The 26,563-nt window shown below is 49.0% G+C and overlaps 1 protein-coding gene across 1 annotated transcript in view; it reads right to left on the reverse strand.

The window, feature by feature from the left end:
- Window positions 1-1,049: 1,049 nt before the first annotated feature.
- Window positions 1,050-26,563, reverse strand: part of LOC119446107 (ribosomal RNA small subunit methyltransferase NEP1-like) — a 32,150-nt gene continuing 6,636 nt past the window's right edge. Inside the window, exons 4-6 of the mRNA XM_037710456.2 lie at window positions 26,082-26,140; window positions 17,741-17,893; window positions 1,050-1,385 (exon numbers count right to left, since the gene is read on the reverse strand). Coding sequence (XP_037566384.1) covers window positions 1,272-1,385; window positions 17,741-17,893; window positions 26,082-26,140 — 326 coding nt within the window. The 3' untranslated portion in view covers window positions 1,050-1,271. The remainder of the gene's footprint in view (window positions 1,386-17,740; window positions 17,894-26,081; window positions 26,141-26,563) is intronic.

The raw sequence follows: 26,563 nt of genomic DNA on the forward strand, positions 1-26,563 counted from the left end.
GCCCCTTTAAAATTGCGAGCCCTGTGGCAGGGGGTTGGCCGGGCAGGCCCAAATCATATGATTAATGTCCGCTCGTCTGTCGTGGCACCAGGGGCAGACTTCAGAGTATTCTCCAGGATAAATCCTGTAATATAGCTTTAAGTTGGCGAAAATACCCGTTTGCAATCTCAGCCAAGTGACTTCTTGTCCTTTACTTACAGATTTGTCGCCTAGAGGATATAGCTTCCTGCTCAGGCGATAGTGGGTGGTGATCTCCTGGAAGGAGACCATCCAATCCATCAACGATGCCAGGTCATCGTGGCCAAAAGTGCGGTCGGTAAAATCTCGCACGATGGAGTGGGCCACTTCGTTCCCGGGAAGTGAGGTGTTAGTAGTGCTGTGTCATCGTCATCTGTCGAACTGCGTTCCCTGTTTGCACTACACATCGTGCAACTTGTAAATGAGTTGCATCTTGCCAATAGTGCCTCCCATCTTATACAGCACTTGCCCAGAGGGTTCCAAATACTTCTAATGTTTCTGTCATGGACTCTCAACATTTTAATTTGACTGTTGAAGGCATGTGAAGAAAGACAGTGCACAGTTACTTCACTGCAATGTGATCTTTGTGAAAATGTGACCACACGAAAACTATATTTCACCACAGATTCCTACTGCTTATTGTGCTCCTAGTGTAGGACATCCCTATTTATCGTTAGGTATTCTGTAGTATGTCCTCAGTAATAACTGCCTAAGTAAGGACATTTATGATAAGAACTTCGGCATTTTGCTTCCCTGGGCCCGCATTTTGTAACATTCCATTTCACTTACCAGTCTCGAAAAATTGGTTAGAACCACATATCTGGTTTTCTTGCCACACAATGCACCGAGTGGCCAATCCCAGGGATTACGGCAGTGTGCGAGCCACGTCCAAGCCAATGACAACGGGTAAAAAGAATGCAAAATGAAATAGGACAGTACAAGACACAGCCCATGGCCTGTTTTGCACACAACCCTGCAGACACAATACCTTTTACACTATGGTAAGGCTAATGAAAATCACAAAACTCAAATAAAAAATAATGCAAGCTTTACTGAGCAACATTCCCAACACGACTCCAAGAGCCCATGTACTGACAGCTGGAAAGGTTTTTGAACCTTACGAGTCCATGGTAAAACTTGATTTTGTTTTCCACTTGATTTCTTCCACTCTGTATGAATATGCCTCCTGCCTCCCACTATCCAAAGATATTTCGTGAGTGACCGTAGACAACAGTTAGTTGTGGGTGGTGCGATCAATGCACTCCCCAAGCCTCTTCAAAGGCAGAGCACACCTTTGAACAGGTAAGTGCTGCCGAGAGTGGGTATTGGCTGATTGAGAAGGACCCTTCCGTGTAGTCAGGATCCACCTGGAAAAATGAACAATGCACATAAAACGATCAAATAGAAGCTTGTGCAAAAACATTTCTGATTGACATGGCCACACCAAAGCTAGTGCTAATTTCAATGTCGGATATCACGGGCCCACTGAATGATCACATTGGCTCTCAGCAGAACCATGCCCTTTCTGAAAACTTCCTAATGATCAAAGCCTGAAGAGAAAGCCTTCCTATCTACATGGGAACGAGAAAGTCGTTTTACTTGGCAACCGCTGTGCTGAATTTGATGACGTTGCTTCATTAATAAAAAAGAAGTTACAATCTATCTACCAACTATGTATGAAGTAGATGTCTGATTTAGGCCATCAATTCTTTTGCGAAAATTGTTACATATAAATAATAATACTGAAGCATCAAGCTTATAACTAAGCAATGAAGGAAGATATCAACTCTGCAAACTACCTCTACCGAGAGAAAATTGGTGGATTACGCACAAAAATGTTCATACCTTTTAGGACTCGTCTTGTCCCTAAACAATAACTGTCATCTATCTTGCACGCATTTTCTTTCTTTACTACTTTGCACTCGCGACTTTCCTGTCAAGAATGCGATGTTACGCTCATTTGCACATGCCATTCGTGACCAGAAATTACCGGGTGTGCAGCGTTAAAGGAAGTAAATGCATAAGATAAATGACAATTATTGTTTAGGGTAGAAGAAAAGCCCCAAAGGGCGTGAACGTTTGCTAGCGTAGCTTTGAAATATATCACTACTTTGTGAGCAGGACTTTTAAAGAATACTCGTAAACACTGTAACAATTGCACACAAGCTGTAAACTTATGTATCATTTTTGCTCATTTTAGATGCTATAACAGACACAGTTTACCGAAGTGCGATATCTGCTTTTGAGGCAGAGTTACGAATTTGCAAACTTTCTCAATTCATAAAAGGCATCTGTCAGGTTGTAAAACACAAGGGAGATGCAACATACTGCACTCGACGACAACTATCTGTGGCAGCGCAGCAAGAGCTTTGGAGCCAAAGCACACATTTTTTTTCACTGCGCATCTGCAGTTAGTTTGCCAATGTAAGCAACAGGAAGCTACCCTATGTAGCGTAATACAAACCGCACCAATTATTATTACATTTCTTTTGTTGAAGATTTATTTCATAAATAAAAAGCATGCTTGGGAAAAGGATATTCGTTTCTTGCTGTTCTGAGTTTTCTGGCTTTCCAGTAACTACAGTATAGACCACTTATAACGTAACTGCTTATAGTGCAGGACCGGATATAGTGCGGTCTTTTCAGACTCCCGTTAATTTTTCCATAGCACTCTATATATACATGTATCCCTTATAGTGCAGTTGCGGGAAACGAAATACCGGTTACAGTGCGGCTGCCTGGGAGTACAGAAGTCAGCGGAGACGGTGAACGCTCCCCTCAAACGGGCGCCCCTAGGAGTGCTCGAGGAAGAAAGACGAAGTGGAGGAGAAGGGCACGTGGTGCGAACGAACAGCCAGTGAGGCTGAAACCAGAATCTTGAGCGCGAGTCGTGAAATATCACGGCGCTCATAGCGAGCGAGGGCCACGAAATTGCCCAGGCCGGCCTAGCTCGCTTCACGATAACGGCAGTAAACAAAACTTCAGGGAGCGGGCGGCGCCGGCACGGCACGGGGAAGGGCGCACACAGAGACCGTGGAATGTGAGGGAGGAGGGCGGCAGGGAAGTGAATTTCGCCTCGGCAACTCCGCTGCTTCGGTGGCTCACCTCGCCCTCCCTCGTACCTCCCTCACTTTCGACTGTCACCGTGCGCGCCTGCCGCCATGCAGGCGCCGCCACTACAGCCGGCCCGGCACCAGCTCCCCGAAGTTTCGTTTTCTGCCATTATCGGGAAGCGGGCGTTGGCCAGCCTGGGCAGCACCGCTGCTTCCCTCTGCGCCGTAGCCGCAGCGTGCAAGGTCAACACGTGACTAGAAAGTAGAGGAAGCATAAAGGAGAAAGAAGGGTTCACTGCCATTTTCTACGCAGCGTGGCTGAGACGTCGGCATGTACACGCATGTTCCGGCGCAACGCAGAATCGGCGACCTTGCCATTTGAGAGAGGGTGAAATTTCCGCCGCGTTCTTTTTTTTTCTTTTTTGTTTTGTTCGCGCGCGACATTGAGGGGTCTCTCCTAAGCTTTTACTGTGCCGGTCGGAGGCGCCACCGCGTGATTTGGTTCGAATTAACGAGATTCGACTGTAAATTGAATGCAAACGTTCTAGCTGCATTCTTCGACTGTCGCATACGCGTGGCGGCTCGGTGCACATGTTTTGCATATGTGCGGGCCTTGAAAATTGTTGCTTTGGTTATAGTGCGGATATTCGCGACTCCGGCAACTTACATTATACGCGGTCTACACTGTATGTCTGGTTTTCCTGGTCCTGTGAGCCACCAGCAAAACGTCGGCTTACTAGTTGACTTACTAACACCAGAGCTGCACATGCGAGCACGTAGCTTTCACTGTGCTGCCACAGAAAATTGTCATAGGGTTTAGTTTACACATTACTTAGAATTTTCATTCTTTATGTTGTGCAGAAGCCCGACTCCGGGTCTGTAGTACATTTCACAGTAGCGCATATTATCTCTATTTTGTTCACTTGTCCGTTTTAAATGTCGTAATAGAAGCAGTTTATAGAATTGTGACAGCCTTCGTCATTTTTTTCCTTTACTGCTAGACTACACAATTGTAAACTCGATGCTTCCCATATTTTTTAATTCATTTCCAGCAATTTCGTGAGAATATTGATGTAAGAACTGCTCCCAACAGCAGGTCCACTAACTTTTTTTATGCATCAAATCTCACCAAATGGTTCAGCAGACATTAAAGAAAACACTCCTTCCGCTGTATTTTGGTAGGTACTTCAGGTAAATCTACCTCCTAACCATACACACCACTTAAATGTGCCTTATGAGGGAGTCTGAAGAGAAATAGTTTGAGCGGTATTAGCAAGTTACTTTCTGCAATATCAAAACAAGCAATCCTTACCGTGAGAGGGGACTTTTTTAAGCCAAAAAAAAAAACACACACACACAAAGCCGAAAGATGGGCGGCAATGCATGCGATGAGACCGACAGGAAACTGTCGGCATTAGCGCCAAGTGAAATTTTAGATAACGTTAGCTTTGCATGTCTGGCCATTCCAGCAGTGCATACACACATCACCACAGCAGGAACGCTGGCGTCCTTACACTAGTGGGTGTGCATACAACGCTCATGCAAGCAGTGGAAGGCAGTATGCTGCCCTGGCTCCACCACGGGGGCAATTAAACGTAGTGTCAACGTTTCGTCCACTTAGTCATTTTTGCAGCCAAATGCACTCCATGTCTCTGGAGACCCTCTGCTCGCAAGCCATGCGTGCGACTTCGATAGAGAGACAGCACAACAACGGCAGTGGCATGAATGCACCCCGAGCGTTTGTATTATGCAAAAAATTATAACTGTTACCCATATGGTAAAGGTGGCAAATATGAAATTCTTGCAAGTGCAAGCAAACATGCTAAAACTGCAGTTACGATGCAACAGCATGCCTCACTAAGTTAGGATTATGCGTCCATTTCTATCGAGAAATGTGCTCCAAACTGCCAAATTAAAAAAAGAAAGAAAGATAGAACTAAACAAATGACAGCATGGGTATCCATACAATATCAGTGCCACATTCTATTTGACACTCAGAAACGTTTTATCTCTGTTTAGAAGAATTACACCAGGTAACAATTACCTTGACAAATGAACAAGTGTGTGATCAGAGCACCTGCCAACATTGTACACACCATCAATCTTGGAAGAATGGCCAAACAGAGATTGAAAAGAAAAAAAGAAAGGCACAGAGAGAGACAGCAGTTTTAAACCCCTAGAGAGCAAAGTAAGCTGTTTTTTTTTCCCCTCTTTTTAATTTTTCTTTTCATTTTCAGTCTTAGTGCCTGCAGTTGAAATAAGTCGCATCGACAGAAGACGAGCGTACTACCAGCTACATACGATGGGACAGAGGGCGAGAGGACCATGTGCATACTGCACCGTGCCAGCAGTGCGGACGAAAGATCTCTTTGTTTATTAGACTGTAAATGCAGGGCAGGAGTGAACAATTGCACATGGACACCCTTATTTTGAGACCGACATAGAAGCAGTTGCAAAATAGTAAAACATTGATATAAAAAACCCCCAATTTAACAAAATTAACGACGGGCTGTACTTGATTTGCTTCCCGATCCTACTTCCATTAAAAGCCGTATACTACATGTATGTATGTATATATCTGTTCCATAACTCAACAGGGTACTTGTACTGTGCAGTGTTGATTTAACAATGCTGCTGAAACAGAAACTGCATTATGAAATTCACAATTAAGTTTTCTTCTACAAGTATGGCTACAACTATGAAAAAATGACAAGCTTCTACATTCTCTGAACTCCAGCTTCGCCTTCCTCATTTTCTTCGTATTCATGCACACACACTCTTCTTATTACGCACGCATATTCTTTTAATGTTGTCACTTCCACCTGTAGCACATACACTTCACTTGGAAGGTTAACTGTCTTGGTCAGCGAAAACTAACACTGTAGGTTTAGGTCAGTGCACGGTGCACATTTGAACAGGACAGCATTGCACTACATTGAACGTAACAGTCAGTCCTTGCGCTGATGAACAGGCTTGTTATACAGAATACAAGTCCTTTCGTGGATCTTCAACCAAACGTTGGTGACAGTGCTGTCGACTTCGTCAGTGTTGTGTTTCAGCGTGCACTTCAGGGTGTCTAGATTTTTGCCAATAAAGGTGGTGATTTGGGCGAGTTGGTTATGTTAGCACATTTCAAAGTGAAACAAAATATTCTTTCAAATGCTAAACAACTAAGAGGGTCCAACCATAGCATATAAGAAGACTACTCGTCTAACACTCGGCATGCACGTAAACAACTAATCGAGTTCGGCAAGTCCCAGCAGAAACCTTTTAAACTTCGGTATGATAAACTAATCATGGAAAACAGAGCTTACACGTACGATAACGCTACAAACAGAGTCGTATCAACTTCATAGCTACCATCGCGCACTACTACAAAGCCAAATAGCATCCCTGTATCATTTATTTATACTAACATAAGAAGCTTGCTGCCCAAGCGCGAAGCACTTCGTAGCCTCATTGATTCTTCAGATTGTAAGCTTCTAGTATTAACAGAAACATGGCTGAATTCAACCGTCGATAACACAGAACTTAACTTATTCCTCCAAGATTTTGATATTTTCAGGCGGGATCGTATAGGCAAACGCGGAGGAGGTGTCCTGATAGCTGCCCATCGCAGCCTATGTTGCTCGGCTGTTGATATCACTTCACCTCTAGAAATTTTATTCATTTTGTGCAGTTCTTCATACCAACCAATTCTTATCAGTGTATGCTATCGACCCCCCGACGCAGATGCTTCCTTCAATATTCACTTCCACGAGGCACTACAATCTGTTACGAAGTCATTCAGTCATGCGCAACTACTCCTCTTAGGTGACTTTAACCTTCCCGGTATAACATGGTCTGAACCAGCCATAACTGTTGAAAAATAACCCCGAAAGTAATTTCCTTAACACATGCCTCACCTTTGGTCTGACGCAGATAGTATCTACCCCAACGCGAAAAAACGAACAGTGCTCTAACATACTTGACCTTATCTTAACATCCCATCCAGACAGTGTTTCTTCCATAACACATTTACCAGAATTAAGCGATCACTCAGTGCTGCATGCGGAATTATCTTGTCAACTACCTCAGAGTAAAAAAAGAAAGAAAAAAATAACACTTTACGATAAAGGTGATTACGTCCGTATTAACAATGAACTAACCGAGTTTTACAGCTGGTATATTATAGATTTCCCGAAGCGCACAGTTCACACCAACTGGACGCTTTTTAAAAATATAATGCTCGAACTGGCTGAGACTTCCATACCAACTATCACCTTAACCGAGCGACCTTCGTCCCCATGGTTCAACAACTCATTAAAACGACTAAACAATAAAAAGAAAAGACTATTTCGCACAGCCAAACATTCTAACACCGCTCCTGCTTGGGAGAAATATCACGCCAGTGAAAAGGCGTTTAATTCGTTGGCCGCAACAGCGAAACGATCATTTTTCTCATCAACGCTCCCTAGCATGCTTCAAAATAATCCAAAACAATTCTGGAAATACATTGCCCCAAATAACTATAAACCATTATCATTGTATGATGACGACAATAACCGTGTTCCTGACCATAAAGCATGTGAAATACTAAACTCTGTCTTCTCTTCCGCTTTCACTTCTGAGCCCAACACTGAACTCCCAGACTGTCCTTGCCTCAACCACCCAACCATGCCAGACATAACATTTGACGCATACGGCATCGCCAAGCTAATAGAATCCCTCAAATTAACATCGTCGGCCGGCATCGATGGAATCAATTCCAAAATGCTTAAGAACACTGCACACATCTCTAGTGTAATTTTGTGTCACATCTTTCAGCAATCATTATCATCTGGAGGGTTGCCGCAAGACTGGAAAATAGGTAAGATAATTCCAGTTGTGGGGGTCTTCCCCAACCCGTAGCGCGTGTAATCGCAGCTACGTAGGGTTCGGGCGAATAAGGCAACCAGCGAGTCAACTCAACAACGTTTATTGCTGTCAGCAATAAAACACACTTGTAGAGGGAAGTCCGCTCTGTATAACAACTAATAAAATAGGCTTGCCTCGTCGCGTGTGGTAGTCACGCGAACGAGGTCACTCACGGCTTTCAGCAGGTAAAAATCCGTCCAGGCAGAAGGTCAAGCGAGGTCAGAGCCCGCGGGGTCTCTCGGTCGCGCTCTTTTATGCCTTTTTGCCTTTCCGCGAGGGGAGTGTCCTCCTCGCCCGCCGGATACTTTCCCTCTTCCCGCGCGGCACGCGCGTCGCGAGAGGCGAGCGAGAACCGGGAGAGGGCAAAGTGCATTTCTCCCGTGTTCGCCCGGCTCCCGCAGCGCGCGGTGTGCGCGCGCGAGATGTCCACCCGGCTGCTGTCGCGGGCGCTCCGTCGCCGGCGACGGGCGAGCGCCCGCGGGAGAAGGTGGCAGCGTGTGCTCCCCCACATCCTCCCCCCCTTAAGAAGGCCCCCGTACGTTGAGGCTGGCACCTAGGGACGTCCGTTTGCCTGAGTACCCGCCGAGGTTGGCGACCGAGGAAGCGTTGTGGTGATGTAGCCCTCAGCTGGCGGACACTTGATGCCGACTCGGAGGCGGCTGGTCAGCTGCACTGCTCGGGCTTGCGAGGCGGGATCGTTGTCGGGGCTCGAAGGTGACTCTCAGTGCTGCGCCCTAGGTGTCGGCTGCGCTGGAGGGGGTGGTCGTCCGCCGGCTAGCGGTTCGTGCGGCTCCAAGGCCGGCATAGCGCCGTCAGTACTGCAAGGGCGTCAGTTGTTCCAGCGCGTACTGCAGGCAATTCGCACGGCCGTATCTCGTCTTGCTCTGCTCCTGAAAATTATTATCAGCAACTGCATAGAAAACTGCACGGAACGGCACTGTGATCAGCAGCATAGTTGGCCGTATCCGGGGACACCATCGACGTCTGTTGCGAAGGGAATGTTCGCAAGCATCATCACCAATTCGAGTCGCAGCACAGGATAATCACCGCACTGGCCCTCACAGCAGTCTTTGGTGAAACCGCACACCCACGCGTCGAGCGTTCACGCCACATTCCCGTCGTGGCCTTGACGACTCGTCGTCCATACTCGGCGCTCCATGGTCACTAGACGTTCGCTTCCCCGGCAGGAACTACCAAGGTGCCAGCCCGGCGCGGCTGTATGCTCACGCGGTACGCAACGCCACCCGGACTTACGAATGTTCCTCGCAGTCGTCGGGTTACGCAACTAGCAGTCAGATTACCTTCGCCTGCTACGCAAATTGTAGCGCGGCTGCGGGCTCGCCGTTCTGTTCTGACTGCTCTCTCTCACCGATCGCGGTTGAGGGAGGGCCTGATCGTCATCCCACTGCTCATCACGCGGCACGTAGCGTTTCAGGTCGCATACGTGTACCGGTCCGCCGATCGGCTTTCCTTTCTTGTTCTCGAGCCGGTAAACAAGCGAGGAAACCTTCTCTCTCACTAGATACGGTCCGGTCCACTTCGGCGCCAGCGAGGCAGCGAACTGTTTGCTAGCATCGCTGAGAACGTGCTGGCGTCGAAGCACCAGATCGCCCACTTCGTAGTGGACGTTCCGATGCGAGCGGTCGTACTGCGCCTTCTGCTGTGCCCTTGCCGTGCGAAGATTACAGCGTGCATTATGTAAAGCTTCCGTCATCTTGGCACGTAGATGCGTCGCGTATTCAGCTCGTGCTGACGGCGCGACTGGCATTCCGCTGCGATCCGCGAGAACCCTATCCATCGGATTCGGCAGCTCTCTCCCCAGGTTAAGAGAAGAAGGCGCATACCCAGTCGAGCGGTTCACTGTCGATCGCAATGCAAACCCGATCTCTGGAAGGTAGGTATCCCAGTCCTTATGCCTTTCAGAGAACGCGACAAGCATGTGCTTGATGTTGTGATTGACTCGTTCAGTGGGGTTCGACTGAGCATGGTAGGTTGTCGTTTTCTTATGCTTAATGCCAAGTGCGGCGCATGAGTCAACGAACACCTTTGCAGTGAAGTAGGACGCATTGTCCGTTATCAACTGTTCCGGAAAACCAAACCTGGTAAAAACCTCCATCAACTTATCCATGATCACCCGTGCCGTCAGTTTTCGTAGGGGGAAAAGTTCTACCCATTTACTGAAGTGATCCGTGACCACCAGCAAGAATTTGTTCCTGCTCGGTGTTGTGGGATACGGTCCCATGATGTCACATGCCGCGATTTGCCAGGGAGTCTGGCTGTCGATAGGCTGCATGAAGCCGGGCGGTCGTCCGCCTCGGGGCTTCACGCTTTGGCACACATGACACGATCGGGCGTAGCGAATCACGTCCCGTTTCATGCCTGGCCAGGTAGCGAAGCGACACAACTTAACGTAAGTCTTGGGGCCGCTCGCGTGACCAGCAATGCACGAGTCATGAAAGTAGCGTAGCAGTGCTCCTCTCAACGCGCGCGGTATCACCACCTTAAACGCTTCACTTGTGTCGTTCTCGGTGGGAATATACCTCAGCAGGACGCCGTCGGAATTCAGCAGATAGGAATCCAGTGCGCTCACAGCATTACCAGCTGTTCCTGAGCGCTCCGCACCGACAGCAATACCAGCTGCCTCCATGTGCGCGGCGGCCGCGCCGCCCGGCTCTCGGAGCCCGTCGAGCACTTTTCGACAAAACGGATCCTTCTGCTGAGCCTCGAACAGCTCCTTTCTGCTGAAGACAACTCCTGCGGAACCGACAACATCTACGTGGTTCACGCTCTCGCCCAGGATCGACGGTTGTTCCGCGTCCCTTACTCGGGCTACGGCCAGGGTTTCTCCCTCGCCTCGGACTGGCGCTCGCGAAAGTGCGTCCGCTGCGGCATTGCTTTTTCCTTTGCGGTAGCGCACGGTGAAGTCGTAACGCTGCAGCAGCAGTGCCCAACGCGCCAGGCGGCCACTCGGCTCACTCAAGCGCCTCAACCAAGTGAGAGCCATGTGGTCAGTCTCAATCGTGAATGCCACTCCGTCGACATAATAGTCAAACTTTCGCAGAGCAAAAACTATCGCGAGACACTCCTTCTCTGTCACCGAGTAGTTCCTTTCCGCCGGCGTCAACGAACGGCTCGCGAACGCAACCGGTCGGAGAATGCCTCCGTGCTCCTGAAGCAAAATTGCACCTAGACCCAGGTCGCTTGCGTCTGTTTGAATCACAAACTCCCTGTTCAAGTCGGGCAGCTGCAACTCTGCCGTGTCAGCGAGCACCTTTGTGAGGCCGCGCAGTGCCGCCTCCTGCTTTTGACCCCAAGTCCAACGCTCGTCTTTCCTCAAGAGCTTCGTTAAAGGCGCTTGCACTGCCGCGCAGTCTGGAATGAATTGGCGATAAAAGTTCACCAATCCCAGAAAGCGTCTCAGTTCGCCGATGTCTTTCGGCGAAGGGTAGCTGAGTATAGCCTCGAGCTTATCCTCACTCGGCAGAATACGGCCGTTGTCCAACGTGAATCCCAACAGCGTTATTCTGTTCGCAGCTATCTGAGCTTTACTCGGGTTCAACGTGATACCCGCGGACCTCAGCCTGTCTAGGACGTCTCTCAAGTGTCGCAAGTGCTCGTCGAATGTTTTCGAATAAACCACTATGTCGTCGAGATATGCGAGAGCATGTTGCCACTTCGCATCTCCTAGAACTCGGTCCATCAACCTCTGATAAGTAGCGGGAGCTCCGACTAAGCCAAAAGACATTCTTTTGAACTGAAAGAGCCCGCGGTGACAAGTGAAAGCCGTTTTCTCTTTGTCACGCTCGTCCATTTCGACCTGTAAATATCCCCGACTAGCATCGAGCGTCGTAAAGTACTTCGCCCCGCCTAGGTTAGATACTAAAGAGGAAATGGAGGGTAGAGGGTACGCATCCTTCTTCGTAACCTCATTCAGCCTGCGGTAGTCTACACAAAGGCGATAAGTATCGTCCTTCTTCGGGACTAGAACTACCGGGAAGCCCCATGGGCTGTTCGACCTTTCCACAACGCCTGTGTCGATGAGTTCGTCTAAGGCGCTGTCAAGTGCTTTCCGTTTAGTCAAGCTTATCGGCCGAGGATTACATTTCCACGGCGCAGCGTCACCCGTGTCTATCCTGTGCCTGACTAACGTAGTGAGGCCCGGCCGGTCCGTGAAAATCGCGTCGTATTCGTACAACAGCGATGACAGTCGTGCCCGTTCTCTCTCCGGCAGGCTGTTGACCTCTGACAAAAGTGGGTGCGCTGCCCCTTGCAACGTCGCGGCACAATGTTGTGCTACCGTCTCTTCGTTGCTTTGATCGTCTTTACCGATTACGGTTTGCTCGCTCGGCTGCGGCTGGGTGTGGCCCGCTCGCGCCGCCCCCGGAGACTGGCGTGTCGCCGCAGGCACGGGCGCTTTTGCGAAACGCTTCAAAACACCCGTTCCGTTCTCTCGGTAACCTCCGCTGGCGATGTCTATCAAAATACCCGACTTGGCGAGAAAGTCTCGACCTAAAATAACAGGCACTGACAGACCGGGAAGATGTACGAGGCGTTGTCGCCTGACGCGTCTCTCCCAACGAATAACTAGTCTAGCTGCACCGCTCGATTGTGCTGTGCCGGAAGCAAGGCGGAAAGTGGTGTCACTATCTCTTAAGCGGATATTGTTCTCGCGGAGATGCTGCAACACCTCGTCACCAAATAAAGAAGCGCTTGCCCCAGTATCCAATAATGCGGCAAACTTCTTTCGGGCTATCGTTAGCTCGATGAACGGCGCCTGCGAGTCCGCATCTCCTACGCGACAAGCCAAAGGCGCAAGTAAATCGAAATCGCCAGTTGTGTTCGAGATCGCCGCCCGGGACCCAAGGTGGATCACCGGCGGCCTCGCCCGTTTCCCGAACCACGTGCTCGACCTTGGCCCGGCGTGCTTGCGCAGTCACGGGCGATGTGCCCCAGTCCGCCGCATTGGTAGCAACGGCCACCGAAGCCTCGGTGGCGTGGGCGCCCGTCGCTCCAATCCGGCGGGCCGTAGCTTCCACGCTCGGCGGTCGGCATGTGCCGCTCCTCTGTTCTCGCATTAGTCGCAAGTTCCTGCCGCGGCGCACTGCGTGCCGCGTTATGCTGTGCTGTTTTCAGCGCGTAGGCGTACGGGTCCAAGGCGCGGTCTGATAATTCCCAACCACGCTGGACCTGCTCGTCGGCGAACGATGCCGACGCGTCGACCCTCGGGGAATGTGAAGCGATCCCGCCGCCGTTCCACGCGCAGCGAGGCTCGAGTGACAGCGCGGCGGGTGGCGGCGGACGGTATGCTCGCGCCGCGAGGATGTCCCCTTGGATGCGCTTTGCTTCGGTGGCGAGCTCGTCTAAGTCTCGGTACCTACATCCCCTGAAGTAGGCCGCGAAAGTCGGGTGCGCTTGCCGTGTGACGCGCTCGACTTTATCGGCGTCGGTGGCGAGAGGGCTTGCGAGACGATAAAGTTCGTCCATCGCTCGAACATACTCCAGCAGGGACTCGTCCGGATGCTGGGTACGCAACTCCAACTCTCTCCTCAAACGCCACTCGTAGTTGGCCGGAAGAAATTCCTCGCGGAAGTTCGCGCGGAACTCTTCTACTGTGCGGGCTCTGTGTCCGGCCAGTCGGAACCAACGAGCCGCCTGTTCAGTCAGTGAAGCAGGGACCACGCGCGCGAGAAGTTCGGCGTCTGAAAGCCCTGTTGCTTGCTGATAATACTGCAGACGGTCGAGGTACTCGTTTGCACTCGTGCGATCGTGGTACCCACTATAGGTAGGCATGTCTACCTTAATTCGTGGTCGCTCGCTCTGCGACGGGGCCCGCATGGTGTTCTGCAGGGCGCCGGCTAAGCTCTGCATGACTTGCAGCGCATTCTGCAGCATTATTTCGCTTGACGGAATACTACCGCCCGAAGGTTCGGACGCATCCGCAGCTTGCGTCGAACTATTTAGAGGCATAGGTGGCTCTGAGTCCGCGGGATGACGCGGCGAGGTGTTAGGCGTGTTAGGCCTACTTTCAGGCCTAAACCCTGCCAACGTGGCGTTTCCGCGATCCCGACTGTTCCGCGTGAAACACTCAAAATCAAAGCTACCGGTTTGTTCGGAAGCTGCCGCCGCGTTAGCACTAGGCCTCTGATTATCTGCCGCGACCTCCGACCACATGAACAAATCTGGAAAGTCAGACAAGCCCGTCGCCATTGTTTACTGCAACTTCAGTAGTCCCAGCTCCAAAAAACAGAAAAGAAAACTCGCCGTGTTGCCGAATTCGAACCACGTTGGTAGCGCCAAATGTGGGGGTCTTCCCCAACCCGTAGCGCGTGTAATCGCAGCTACGTAGGGTTCGGGCGAATAAGGCAACCAGCGAGTCAACTCAACAACGTTTATTGCTGTCAGCAATAAAACACACTTGTAGAGGGAAGTCCGCTCTGTATAACAACTAATAAAATAGGCTTGCCTCGTCGCGTGTGGTAGTCACGCGAACGAGGTCACTCACGGCTTTCAGCAGGTAAAAATCCGTCCAGGCAGAAGGTCAAGCGAGGTCAGAGCCCGCGGGGTCTCTCGGTCGCGCTCTTTTATGCCTTTTTGCCTTTCCGCGAGGGGAGTGTCCTCCTCGCCCGCCGGATACTTTCCCTCTTCCCGCGCGGCACGCGCGTCGCGAGAGGCGAGCGAGAACCGGGAGAGGGCAAAGTGCATTTCTCCCGTGTTCGCCCGGCTCCCGCAGCGCGCGGTGTGCGCGCGCGAGATGTCCACCCGGCTGCTGTCGCGGGCGCTCCGTCGCCGGCGACGGGCGAGCGCCCGCGGGAGAAGGTGGCAGCGTGTGCTCCCCCACACAGTGCCAAAAAAAGGACCATCGTCATCGTGCCACAATTACCGTCCAATTTCCCTCACCAGTGTTTGTTCCAAACTAATGGAGCATATAATCTACTCTCATATTGTAAAGTTCCTAACATCCGCTAATTTTTTCAATCCTAATCAACACGGCTTTCAGAAAGGCATGTCCTGCGAGACTCAACTAGCTCTGTTCGTTAATGACATAAGCTCACATCTTGATCAAAACGTACCTGTAGATGCCCTCTTCCTAGATTTCCAAAAGGCATTCGACAAGGTTCCTCATGAACGACTCTTCCTAAAGCTATCGCGTCTAAATCTTAACCCTCTTGTTCTCCAATGGGTACGCAACTTTCTGACTAACTGTCAACAGTTCGTTTTCGCTAACCAATGCTCGTCTAATCTATCACCCGTTATCTCCGGTGCGCCGCAAGGCACGGTCCTAGGACCACTACTCTTCTTAATATACATTAACGACTTACCGAAAGGTTGTTCTTCGAAAATTCGTTTGTTCGCTGATGATTGCGTAATATATCGTCCTATTACTAATGACGCTGATTCTCGTTCACTCCAGTCCGACCTTAACATCATTGAAACATGGTGTAATAACTGGCTAATGTCTCTCAACGTCAAGAAAACGTCGCTACTTACTTTCCACCGTCGCCAATCATTTATTTCAGCTAAATACGCTATCGCTGGTGCTGAAATATGTGCCGTCACCTCTTATAAGTACCTAGGTGTTAACCTATCCAGTAACCTCGGTTGGTCTTCACACATTTGCAACATTAGCAATGATACCAATCGTGTTCTATGTTACCTGCGCCGTAATCTTCGTCTCGTACCCCCTTCAGTAAAACTACTAGCATATTTAACATTTGTTAGACCCAAACTGGAATACGCATGCTCAGTGTGGGACCCATACCAATCTAACCTGGCGACAGCACTAGAATCTATACAGAATCGCGCAGCAAGGTTCATTCACTCCGACTACTCTTACCACACTAGCGTCACTAAACTTAAGTCATCTCTGAACCTTCCAACTCTCGAGCACCGCCGCAAAACAGCAAGGCTATGTCTCTTCTACAAGTTTTATCACTCGCTGCCTCACCAGATCGACATCATACCTGCGCATCGAACTTCATTCCGTCATAGCCATTCAAAGGCTGTCTATCCCCCCCCAGCTCGCACCGCCGCTCATCTTAACTCTTTCTTCGTACAGACAGCGAAGGACTGGAATCGACTACCTGCCGAAGCGGTGCACCAATCCAATCATTCATCGTTCAAGGCATTCATCGAAAATGTAACCTACTAGATATGCCCACCCCTCATGTAAAACCCCGAAAGGGGTATTTGAGGTACAAATAAATAAATAATAAATATTGTGAAAATCACAGTGATTCACAAGATTCACAAAATCGAGATTCTTGCAGTGCCCCGACGCAATGTGATGACGCTCTCTGCAAAGGTGCACTTCTTGGTCATCTCCTCCTTGGCCACGGTAAGCTGCATGAGCAGGGTATCAAGAACATGTATCTGGGTGAAGGCCTTCTTCAGAGCGTGGTTGTCGTGTAGCTCACGCACCACACTTTGTTGTGCTTGCACACTGCATCATTTTCCGCAGCCTTCTTGTACAGTATATTATATACATCAATTGACATTGAGATGGTCTCAACAAGGCAGAACACCAGGGCTGCAGACTTGCCTGACAGGAACGGGTCCTTGCGACTCATCCCTGTTGCCACCAACCATTATGGCATGGGCTTGATGGTCAAGGCAGATGTGCTGTATATTTTCTGCTGCCAGCTCTGTGTCCTGTGCTACCAGATGTGGCCCGAATGATGGTGACAAGGGCCTGGTTGTGCTCTGTCATCAATGCACCCACAGAGGCTCTTGGAGACATCATGCACTGTAACCTCCAAGCTTGGTCCAATCACCATTCTCCAGCATAGGTGCTGAGTCAGCTGCATCTCTACAGATGCATGTTCTGTGTACGACTCAGATGTTGACGGTAGAGATGAAAAAGCAGTGGGCACAGTGAGGTGAGACTAGATGCCCTTAATTCATTTGTTGTTTTGTACTTCTTTCTCACTTCCATTGATGCCCGTGTCAAGTGTGAGTCACTCAAGCCACAAATATCAATGGCACGTCAAGGCCTCACACACATCCTGCTTTTTCGCAGTCCCACCCAGCCCTCCACCCATCGCACTTGGCTCGCTTTTGTTCTTTGCATACAACTCCCTTATCATTAGGTGCTCAGACAACGTAGCACACAGCACAAGAGGAAGGCCTTCATCCATTCATATTAGTATTCCAACAACAATTATGCGAACACTCAAGGAGCATTCACACCATTGTGCTGTCCCGCTATGAACGGCACATGCACAGTCTGCACGTAGAGGTTTAGAGGGTCTCTAGAGTGAGTTCGGCTACAAAAACGGAGAAATGAACGCACCGTCGATGCTATGCTCAATCTCACCGGGAGCTTTGTACTCTAGCAATCTGCAGGGAGGACAGTGAGAATGTGTTTCCTCGTGTTTCCACTGCAATGTTCCATATGTCCTGAAAGCAGCTTGGAGGAAGATGTCACATGTTGCCGTTCTTTCAGCAGAATTTCTTCAGACTTACGGACAGACAGCCGAACCGCAACAATGCACTGGTGAAGATGTTGCTGTAAGAAGTACTTGTTTTACTCACATTACATCGTACATTAAGGAGCTTCTGGAACTTATCTTGACTGCTCTATGTGCAATGAACTCATTCCTGCTCACCCAATGAATTATCACACCCTCCTCTCTTCATGCAGAAACTGCTGCAAGTTATTTGCCCACACAAGGAGATTTTTCCAGTGAGCCCATTAGTTCAATTAGAATCACTGTGGGGAAATGACAGCTCCAAAGAGGATATGCAGATGAAACAAGCAGTTAGAATTCACTCACCGAACCGTGAGCCATGGCTCCAATAACCACCACTATTGGCTCGTCTGTTTCGGGGACAAGCTCCCTCGGCCTGACTAGTTTGTCAGCATGTAACGACATGCATATCTTCCGGCAGCCTACGGGAAGCCAGTCTGTGACGGGATTCTTGATGACCTGCATTCACGAGACAAAGAGAACTAGCATTTACCAAACATTTTACATACCACCTCATCTTTTACAAACTGAAAGGGGCCCTGAAGCAATTTTAATGCATTTGCATTGTTAGGGTACTTTGCACACTTTCTAAGGTCTACGTGTCCATCTCTGTATGTTGGTATCTAACCATTTTCCCGCCTACCTGGGTAACTGGGTAGTTTGTGGTCGAATGGTTAGTGCGTCGGACTGCTGTGGTGAGGTAACAGGGTTCAAAACCCAACGACCAGACCAACTTGCGTCACTGAGTTTGTGCCGACATCTTTCATGCCAACATAGGCCACTGTAGATGCTGGACTCGGTAGGCACTACTCGGTCCACGCTGGCCTTCAATGAATCTCTTTGATGCCAACTTGAGTCACTGGGTATGTGCCAGTGAGTGTGCAGCAAGCGAGGGGACGATTCTCAGCATTTGCAGGCTCCGGCGCATCGCGCTTCTTGTTATGGAGGCCACGTGCAGACTTTTCGACAGTGTCGCTAGATGGTGCAGCAAGTCCAGAAACAAGTGTGAGAGAGGAGCCCAGTTGCCGCATGATGCATTTCTCAGCATTCTCTATGCACCAGCGTGCGTGCCATGCATTTCGGAGGCCACCGGCAGGCTTCATGGCAGCAGCACTAGATGGCGCCGAGTGTTCTTATGGAAGTGCGAAAGAGCAATCCAGCCGCAGTACACACCCTACACATATCTCGTTCTGACTGTGACAATATGTTGTGTTGCTACATTGATTCAATGCTAAAGGCATTACCATCGACAGTCATCATGAGATGGGTTCCACCGCTTTTCTAACTAATCGTAGGACGACATCACTATTAGGTTGCCTCACAAATCTCCTACCACAAATATTTTCGATTCCTTCGAGCACAAACGAAGTTAGACGTAGTTATCGGACTGATCAGCAGCTTTCTGTCTCTTTTCATTTTCACTAGCGTGCTGGAGGCTACATAGGGAAGAAAGCAAGGGGGAGCAAGGGAGCAATGTGCTACTTGCCTTACCCAAAGGTTGAACGCGAGACAGCTTGTGGCAGCATCTACCTCGAGGCAGCCATGGCATCTACGCTACGCTTTTTATCTCAGAGGCCACGCGTAGCACACGCAGCAATGTGCTACTGTCGGTTTAGACCGACAATGCAAAGATGAAATGTTTTTTGGGGTTTTTTTGTCGTTTTGAGACTGCAGACATATATTTTTCATTTATTTAACTCAAATGAGCAATAACTGTATTACTGCGAACATCTTCGTGAGCCTGAAATCAGCTAATAGCTGTTGTGGGCCTAACGGCTTGCGATGACGCTGCATGATGACGTTGCAGAAGTGAGAGCAAGCAATTTTTCACCGATTTAGACATGAGACTGAAATGCGGTGTGCGACGAGGTTTGTCGTCGTTGACAACGTTGCTGGAACGCTAGGTATAGGAAAGCAGTGCAAGGACTGTCCGTAGCACGGGGCTCACTCGCGATCACACGACAGTCCTTCATCTTCCTCTTCAGTCGGCACATACACAGGGGCGCATCTGCTTCATTACAATGCCCCGGGAGCAAAGCGTAGCCATCCTGGTGACTCAGAGCACAGAGAAGATGAGCGGGTCGTAATACGGTGTCAGGCGGTTGACATGTACTGTCTCTCGCCCACGATGACGGAGGTCTGTTGACACTGTGAGCGGTTCGACGATGTAGTTGACCGATGAAGTGGCATCGATGATACGGTACGTACCGTGATAACGCGTCAGGAGTTTGGAAGAGAGGCCAGGAATGTGGGTTGGTATCCAAAGCCACACAAGCGAACCAGGAGCAAAGTTGTGTGGTGGTTAATGAGGCCAACTCTGCTGGCGTCAGTGTGAACTTCTGTGGGAGCAGCAGGGTCGTAGTGGCGAAGAATCGGTGATGAGGTCAACAAGTGGCGCAACTGCTAAAATGCTGCATCACATTCAGGTGACCACACTGCTATGCCATTACTGGCGGAAAGTAAACTTGTCAATGGTGCCATGATGCATGCGAAATTGCGTACGAAGCGACAAAAATAGGAACATAAGCCTATAAAACTTCTGAGGGTTTTCATAGACGTGGGCGTTGGGAAGTCTGCAACGGCACGGAGCTTGTCTGGGTCCGGGAGGACGCCATCTTTTGAGACATGACCCAAGATGGTTAGCTTGCTCGCAGCAAAACGGCACTTCTTGAGGTTGAGCTGTCGGCCGGCAGAGGCGAGACAGGTCAGAATGTCATGCAGGCAAGCGAGGTGTGTCGGAAAATCGGTTGAGAAGACGACGATGTTGTCGAGGTAACATAAACAGGTCTTCCATTTGTGGCTGCGAAGGATGGTATTGATCATACGCTTAAAAGTAACAGGTGTGTTACAAAAGTAACAACCTGAAGGGCATAACGTTAAACTTGTAGAGGCCATCGGGTGTAATAAATGTGGTTTTCGGACGGCCAAGTTCGGACATTGGAACTTGCCAGTACTTGGAGCGAAGATCCAAAGTGAAATATTCTGCACCTTGCAAGCAGTCGAGAGCGTTATCGATCCGAGGCAGTGGATAAACGTCTTTTCTTGTTATCTTGTTTAGGCGTCTGTAGTCAACACAAAAGTGAATGAAGTCATCTTTTTTTCTTACCAATATGACATGGGAAAACCAAGGACTTTGAGAAGGACAGATGACTCTACGTTTGAGCGTGTCGTCCACTTGCTCCCGTGATGATTCGGCGCTCTTCGGCAGAGACACGATACGGGCGCTGTCCTAAGGGCGAGTGGGAACCGGTATCAATGTTGTGAGAAACACAGGTGGCATGGCCCAATGACGTGTGATGAGTCGAAAGAAGAGAGAAACTTGTGAAGGAGAGCGAGAAGTTGGCAGCGATGAGATGGGGAAAGAGCAGGGTCGATGGCGTCAAAACCCTCTGAAGGTGATGAGTCTGAGACAGAAGCGATGGCGTCAACGTAACAATGGTGGGAGTCGGTAGGAACATTGAGATGGTCAACCTAGTCAACTGCTTGAAAGTATCCTAGGGTTTTTCCACGCAGTAGGCTGATCGGGTACTGGTAGTAGTTGGTGACCAGCATCACAATTGACCCAGATGTTATGGCGAGTATGGCAAAAGGAAGAACAATGCCCTTGCATTGAGCAAACAGATCGAACGGTGTGAACACTACAGTGGTGTCAGATTCGGCAGTGGACGACAGGACAACAGCTATCAGCGTCTTGGGGGGTATGGTTGTGTCGGCATCAACAATGAGTTTGTCGGCAAAATGAGGAGAGCCTGTTAGCAGTGATTCACATACTAGTAAAAGCGACACTTCTGCACGCAAACAGTCAATGACAGCCATGATGACGTGACAAGAAATCCCAACTAAATATGAGGCCCGAGAGCACGATGGTAGCACGAAACACTCGATTATGTACAGAACTTCTTTGATGACGACACCGGCCGTGCATACAGCTGAAGGGTAAATTCGCTGCACGCTGGCAGTGGCGAGCACCAGGCCAGAGGGAGCTGTAGTCACCTTTCTTAGTTTGCGACAAAGGTTCTCGTGAATGACGGAAAAGGCGGCTCCGGTATCGACTTGCGCCACTGCGGGTACTCCCTCTAGAAAAACGGCAATAATATTTTGCGGCGAAGATTGAGGTCTTGAGAACGTCGATGTATTTGCAGTTCTTGCCTCAGGAACTGCACCAGTCGGTTTCCAGCTTAAGTGCAAGCTCGACAATGCAGGGGCGAAATCGAACGCCGATGAAGGGAAGGCGAACGCCGAGTTTCTGACCAGCGATAAGTGTCAAGACGTCTCGGTGAAAATGGAGGCATGGCGCCGTATTGTGGTGCGTAGCTGGGCATTTCAAAGGAGGTATGCGTAGTTAGAGCGCGGCGGTGACAGATGTGCGCCACATGGCCAGCAATGCCACAGGCGAAGCAGATAGGCCTGTTGTCTTGAGTGCGCCACATCTCGGTTGGACAAAAAATCTGTGGTGACAATCGGGCAACTGGAAATGAAGCCGCATGCATGGGCGATGAAAAGGAAGCTGTTGGCGCAGGTGGCCGTGCAACCACAGCTGCGTAACTGAACGGCAGCGACGTAGGGCGAGGGGCGACGTAGGGCATTTGCTTCATTATAAGTGCATGCTCAGATGTTCACAGGAGCCTCGTTAACAGATCAATGTTTTTTGACTACGTTCTAAATGTGTTCCAGGCCCCTTTAACTAACAAAGCACTCTTCCATTATGCACATGAGCTAGGAGAAATACACCAGCCTCCAGAACATGACCTGCAGATGTTGACCAAAATTCAACTGGAAAATTTGTGGTGCGACGAGTTTCCTTTTTCTATGATACCATGCCAAGCTGCAAGTTTTTGCAACATTATAAAGTATCTTGAGGGACCAAGAGGCACTATGCAATGGCACACAGTGTCATCCTACTTCCTGCTGTACAGATCAAAAGGAGAAGTATTCATCGAAACTTCCAGCACATTGCGGACTGCCTAGCACCAGCAATGCACAAACCACATAGGTACGGCTACAAAAGAAAGAACAAAATGTGCGAGCAAAAACTGAGAGTTGTTAAGCTGTGTTTTAGTTGGATGGTCACCAGGTGCTAATCCTTGCCCATGATTCTAGGTGTGGTAACTGCATCAACTACAGTCTCGGTGTGCTTCATTTACTTCCGCACTTACTCCATTATCCACAAGGCCTTCATTGCTACTGTCTGAACTTCCCAGTGAATGTTTTGGTGTCTTTCACCTCAGAGTGATCGAGCCCCTAGTTGAACTACTGCCATCACAAGCATGCATAGTATAGTTCAAGGCTTGTGACTGTATTTAGCATTACTTGCCCACTTTATTGTCAAGCCCTCAGTATAAATGCACTGATTGGTTTAGTGCATATCTGTTGTGTCTCCATGCATAAGTTGCTTCGTCTCTTAGCTGCATCAAAGTAGCTCCTCACACACATCACTATCTCATGAACGGGTTTTCACAGTTATGTACACTAAACACCTGCAACATAGTCAACAAATGTTGTACTATGATGCTTAATGTCAAGGGTTCAGCAACGTTTTGGTGCCCCAAGCTGAGTGACCAAAAAGCAGCAACTGAGCCAGCTGTCAGCGAGATGGTCGGGAGGGAGAGCAAAACAATTTCAACACAAAATGCTAACACAGATTATAACTGCTACAAATAATGTAACACATTTATATCACCACATGTGATTTCAATCTCGTTAGCTCAAATGTACTCGATAAGCAGAGAACAGGGAAACCTTGCTCAGGTGTACTGTGGCCCATATAACGTCTGGCCCCTAGACCAACAGTTGCTTTTTACACTAAAGGAAAATAGTCCTTCTTGGCTTTATTGATTGGTCAGCTACAGCGTGCAGGCCCTATGTTCTTGCCTTTTGTTTAGAGATTGTGCATTCTTCAAGGACTAAGGACTACACTGCAATGTAAATAGACACCTGCCTTTGAAGTGTGCTGATCTTTAAATGCAGACACTGAATTAGTGCTTGCAAACATTACATGTCACAAGCATTAAAGGAAATTGTGCCATTTGTACGGGTGAAAATACTCAGCAATTTCAAAGCTTCTTGTTAAACTCCTTCCCCAGTCATGGCAGAACCAAAGAATAAGATGCCTTAAACACAGGAAAGTGGATGAAAAAATGGATTCATAGAGCTCTGAATATTAAACATATGTCGATAAAAATGGCTACAAGCAACCACACTTTAAATGTGATTTAAAATGTGACAACTGGCTGGATGCATATATATTGATGTCTCCATTTGTTTGACGTGCAGGTGTTACTCATCCCCCATTATTTGGTGTTCTGCATGATAATGAAGGTTCCTATTATAGGCAATTAAAACTTCACAATAGTATTCACAACAAAATTCTGTGGCCACGAAAAGCCTTACGAGTCAACTATGCTCAGACAGATCCCATACACAAAGCATATGCAAGCATTTCTGAATATTTAGCAGTTGCATCACACATGCAGGATAGACACATATGTTAAGAAGTGTGAGGAATACAGGAGAGGCTCCTCCCAAAAAGGCACGATGCACTTGTCATGTATTCCTCCATGCATCAAAAAATGAGGCAGAACCCATCTCACGATGAATGTCGACGATAATGCGTTAGCATCGAATCAACATTACAACAGAACTTATTGCCACTGTCGAAACAAGTTATGCATGAGGCATATACTACAGCGGGACTCCTCTGTCGCGCTTCCCTAAAAACATGCCACTAGCTAGCATCGCCGCCGCGAAGCCTGCGCGTGTGGCCTCCAAAATGCATGGCTTGCTGGTGCGTGCTAACCCTGAGAAACTGTCATGCGGCAACTGGGCTCCTGTCTCTCACTTATTTCTGGACTCACTGTGCCATCAAGTGGCACTACCAAGAAGTCAGCGCACCACTCCGAGACGAGAAGCGTGGTGAGCTGGTGCCTGCGAACATTGCGAATTGTTCCCTCGCTTGTCCAACACTCAGTGGTGCATACTCAGTGGCCCAAGTTGGCAAGAGTCATTGAAGAACAGCAGCCCCAGTGCTTTCATGGTGCAGCTCTCTAAAACGTTAGTGTGAAAGGCATTCATTGAAAAGTGGCACATGACAAGTGTGCTTGTGGCGCACTCTGCTAATGCATTGGATTGCTCTCTGAGAAACCCTTGTGACAGGTTAAATTCTGCTCAGCATCGGAGAAATTTAAGGGAGCTTTTTCATTATTGTAGAGGTGGCGCATTCCCAGTGGCACAGATCTAGTGATTCAAGTTGCCATCAAGAGGTTCATTGAAGACAAGCACAGACTGAGTGACACATACGCAGTGCTGCAAGTCGGCGCCGAAGAGTTTCTTCATACAGTGGTACCTACCCAGGACCCATGTTGGCATGAAAGAGGTTTGTATGTACACATTGTCACATACTCAGTGACCCAAGTTGGGCCGATAATTGGTTTAGAATCCTGTTCCCTCAGCAGAGCAGCCCGATGCGCTACCCAATCGACCACGGACTAAGCAGTGACCCGGGTTGGCAGGAAAACGGTAAGATACATACGTACAAACACAGATAGATATATAATCCCGGGAAAGTGTGCAAGTATCCAAAGAATGCTAATGCATTAAATACAGGTCCAAGAGCAGGAGCCCTGGCTGCTTAGCAACAATGAGCATGCTATGTCACGCACTACACACACAAAGCTAAAATGTCCACATGCGGGGAAGAAGAAGACAGCTTCCTGCATAAACTGTCAGTTTGAAAAGGAAACTGCAAGAAAGATTTCCCTGACCTTGTTCACAAGTGCCCGCGTCACCACTTCTCCTTCTTATATGTTCGAGCGCGCCACTTTAAAGATGTACAAGGGCTAAATGGAACGACCGATTCCTTCCCAGACCTATCACTCACACAGACCTATAACTGCCAGAGCCATAGGTCGGCGCACTCACTCATGAGTGCACTCACTCGCACTCATTTCAAAGGCGCGAGTGTGAGTGAGTGCCAGTGATTGCCAGTGAGTATGAGTGCAGGTGAGTGCGAGTGAGTGCCAGTGAGTGTGAGTGCAGGTGAGTGCCAGTGAGTGTGAGTGCAGGTGAGTGCAAGTGTGAGTGAGTACCAGTGCGAGTGAGTGCCAGTGAGTGTGAGTGCAGGCGAGTGCGAGTGAGTGCCAGTGAGTGTGAGTGCAGGTGAGTGCAGGTGAGTGCGAGTGAGTGTCAGTGAGTGTGAGTGGAAGTGAGTGCGAGTGAGTACCAGTGAGTGTGAGTGCAGGTGAGTGCGAGTGAGTGCCTGTGAGTGTGAGTAGAGATGAGTGCAAGTGAGTGTCTGTGAGTGTGAGTGGAGGTGAGTGCGAGTGAGTGTGAGTGGAAGTGAGTGCAAGTGCGAGTGAGTGCTGCGAGTGGAGGTGAGTGTGAACGTGAGTGAGTGCAGGGCCTGGAAAAAATTATGGTGAGTGAGTGTGAGTGAGTATTCTCCCACACTGCCGACCTATGGCCAGAGCAGGGCTAGGGGTACTGTGGCAAGGAAGCATCCAAGGAAAGCGAAGGCGGGGACATGGATAAAAATAATAAGACAGAAGAGGGGGATGTAAGCATGCTTCTTTTCAACGGCTGCTATGTATACTTGCCGCTGTTAGTTCCTAACTTAGTTTCTCAAGGGAAGTTAGAAACGAAGATTACTCACTTTTAAGAGCTTTACAGATCCACTTCCAGCTCGGATGCAAAGCTTGTGCAGGAGTTGAACTGAAAAAGCAGCATTGTCCACACATGATTTACAACTCGGGCAACTAACGGGCAAAAATTAAATAACTGAGTGCATTTAATACTGAAAATAAATAAATGAAACTACAGTTGAACCTCGTTAGCATAACGAAGTCACATTGGACGCGGAAATACCTTCGCTATATCCAATATTCTTTATAAGCATACACACAGATATTAGCGGGAAAAACAAATTGTGGTCAGGTCTTTGCAAACAAAATGCAAGTGGGGTGCCTCAAACGGGCCAGCAAGGAATGTCCTGATAACTTTAATGATTTGTCAACGTCTTGCCATGCCTATACGAAGCACTGGAACAATGTTAAGTTAAAACACGTGATCTGCACCGTCGGAAATAAGCAACCGTATGATAGGTATTATCGCACAGGATTGGCACGTTGGCTCGTC

Source organism: Dermacentor silvarum, chromosome 3 (genome assembly GCF_013339745.2).
Source record: "Dermacentor silvarum isolate Dsil-2018 chromosome 3, BIME_Dsil_1.4, whole genome shotgun sequence".
NCBI lineage: Eukaryota > Metazoa > Arthropoda > Arachnida > Ixodida > Ixodidae > Dermacentor > Dermacentor silvarum.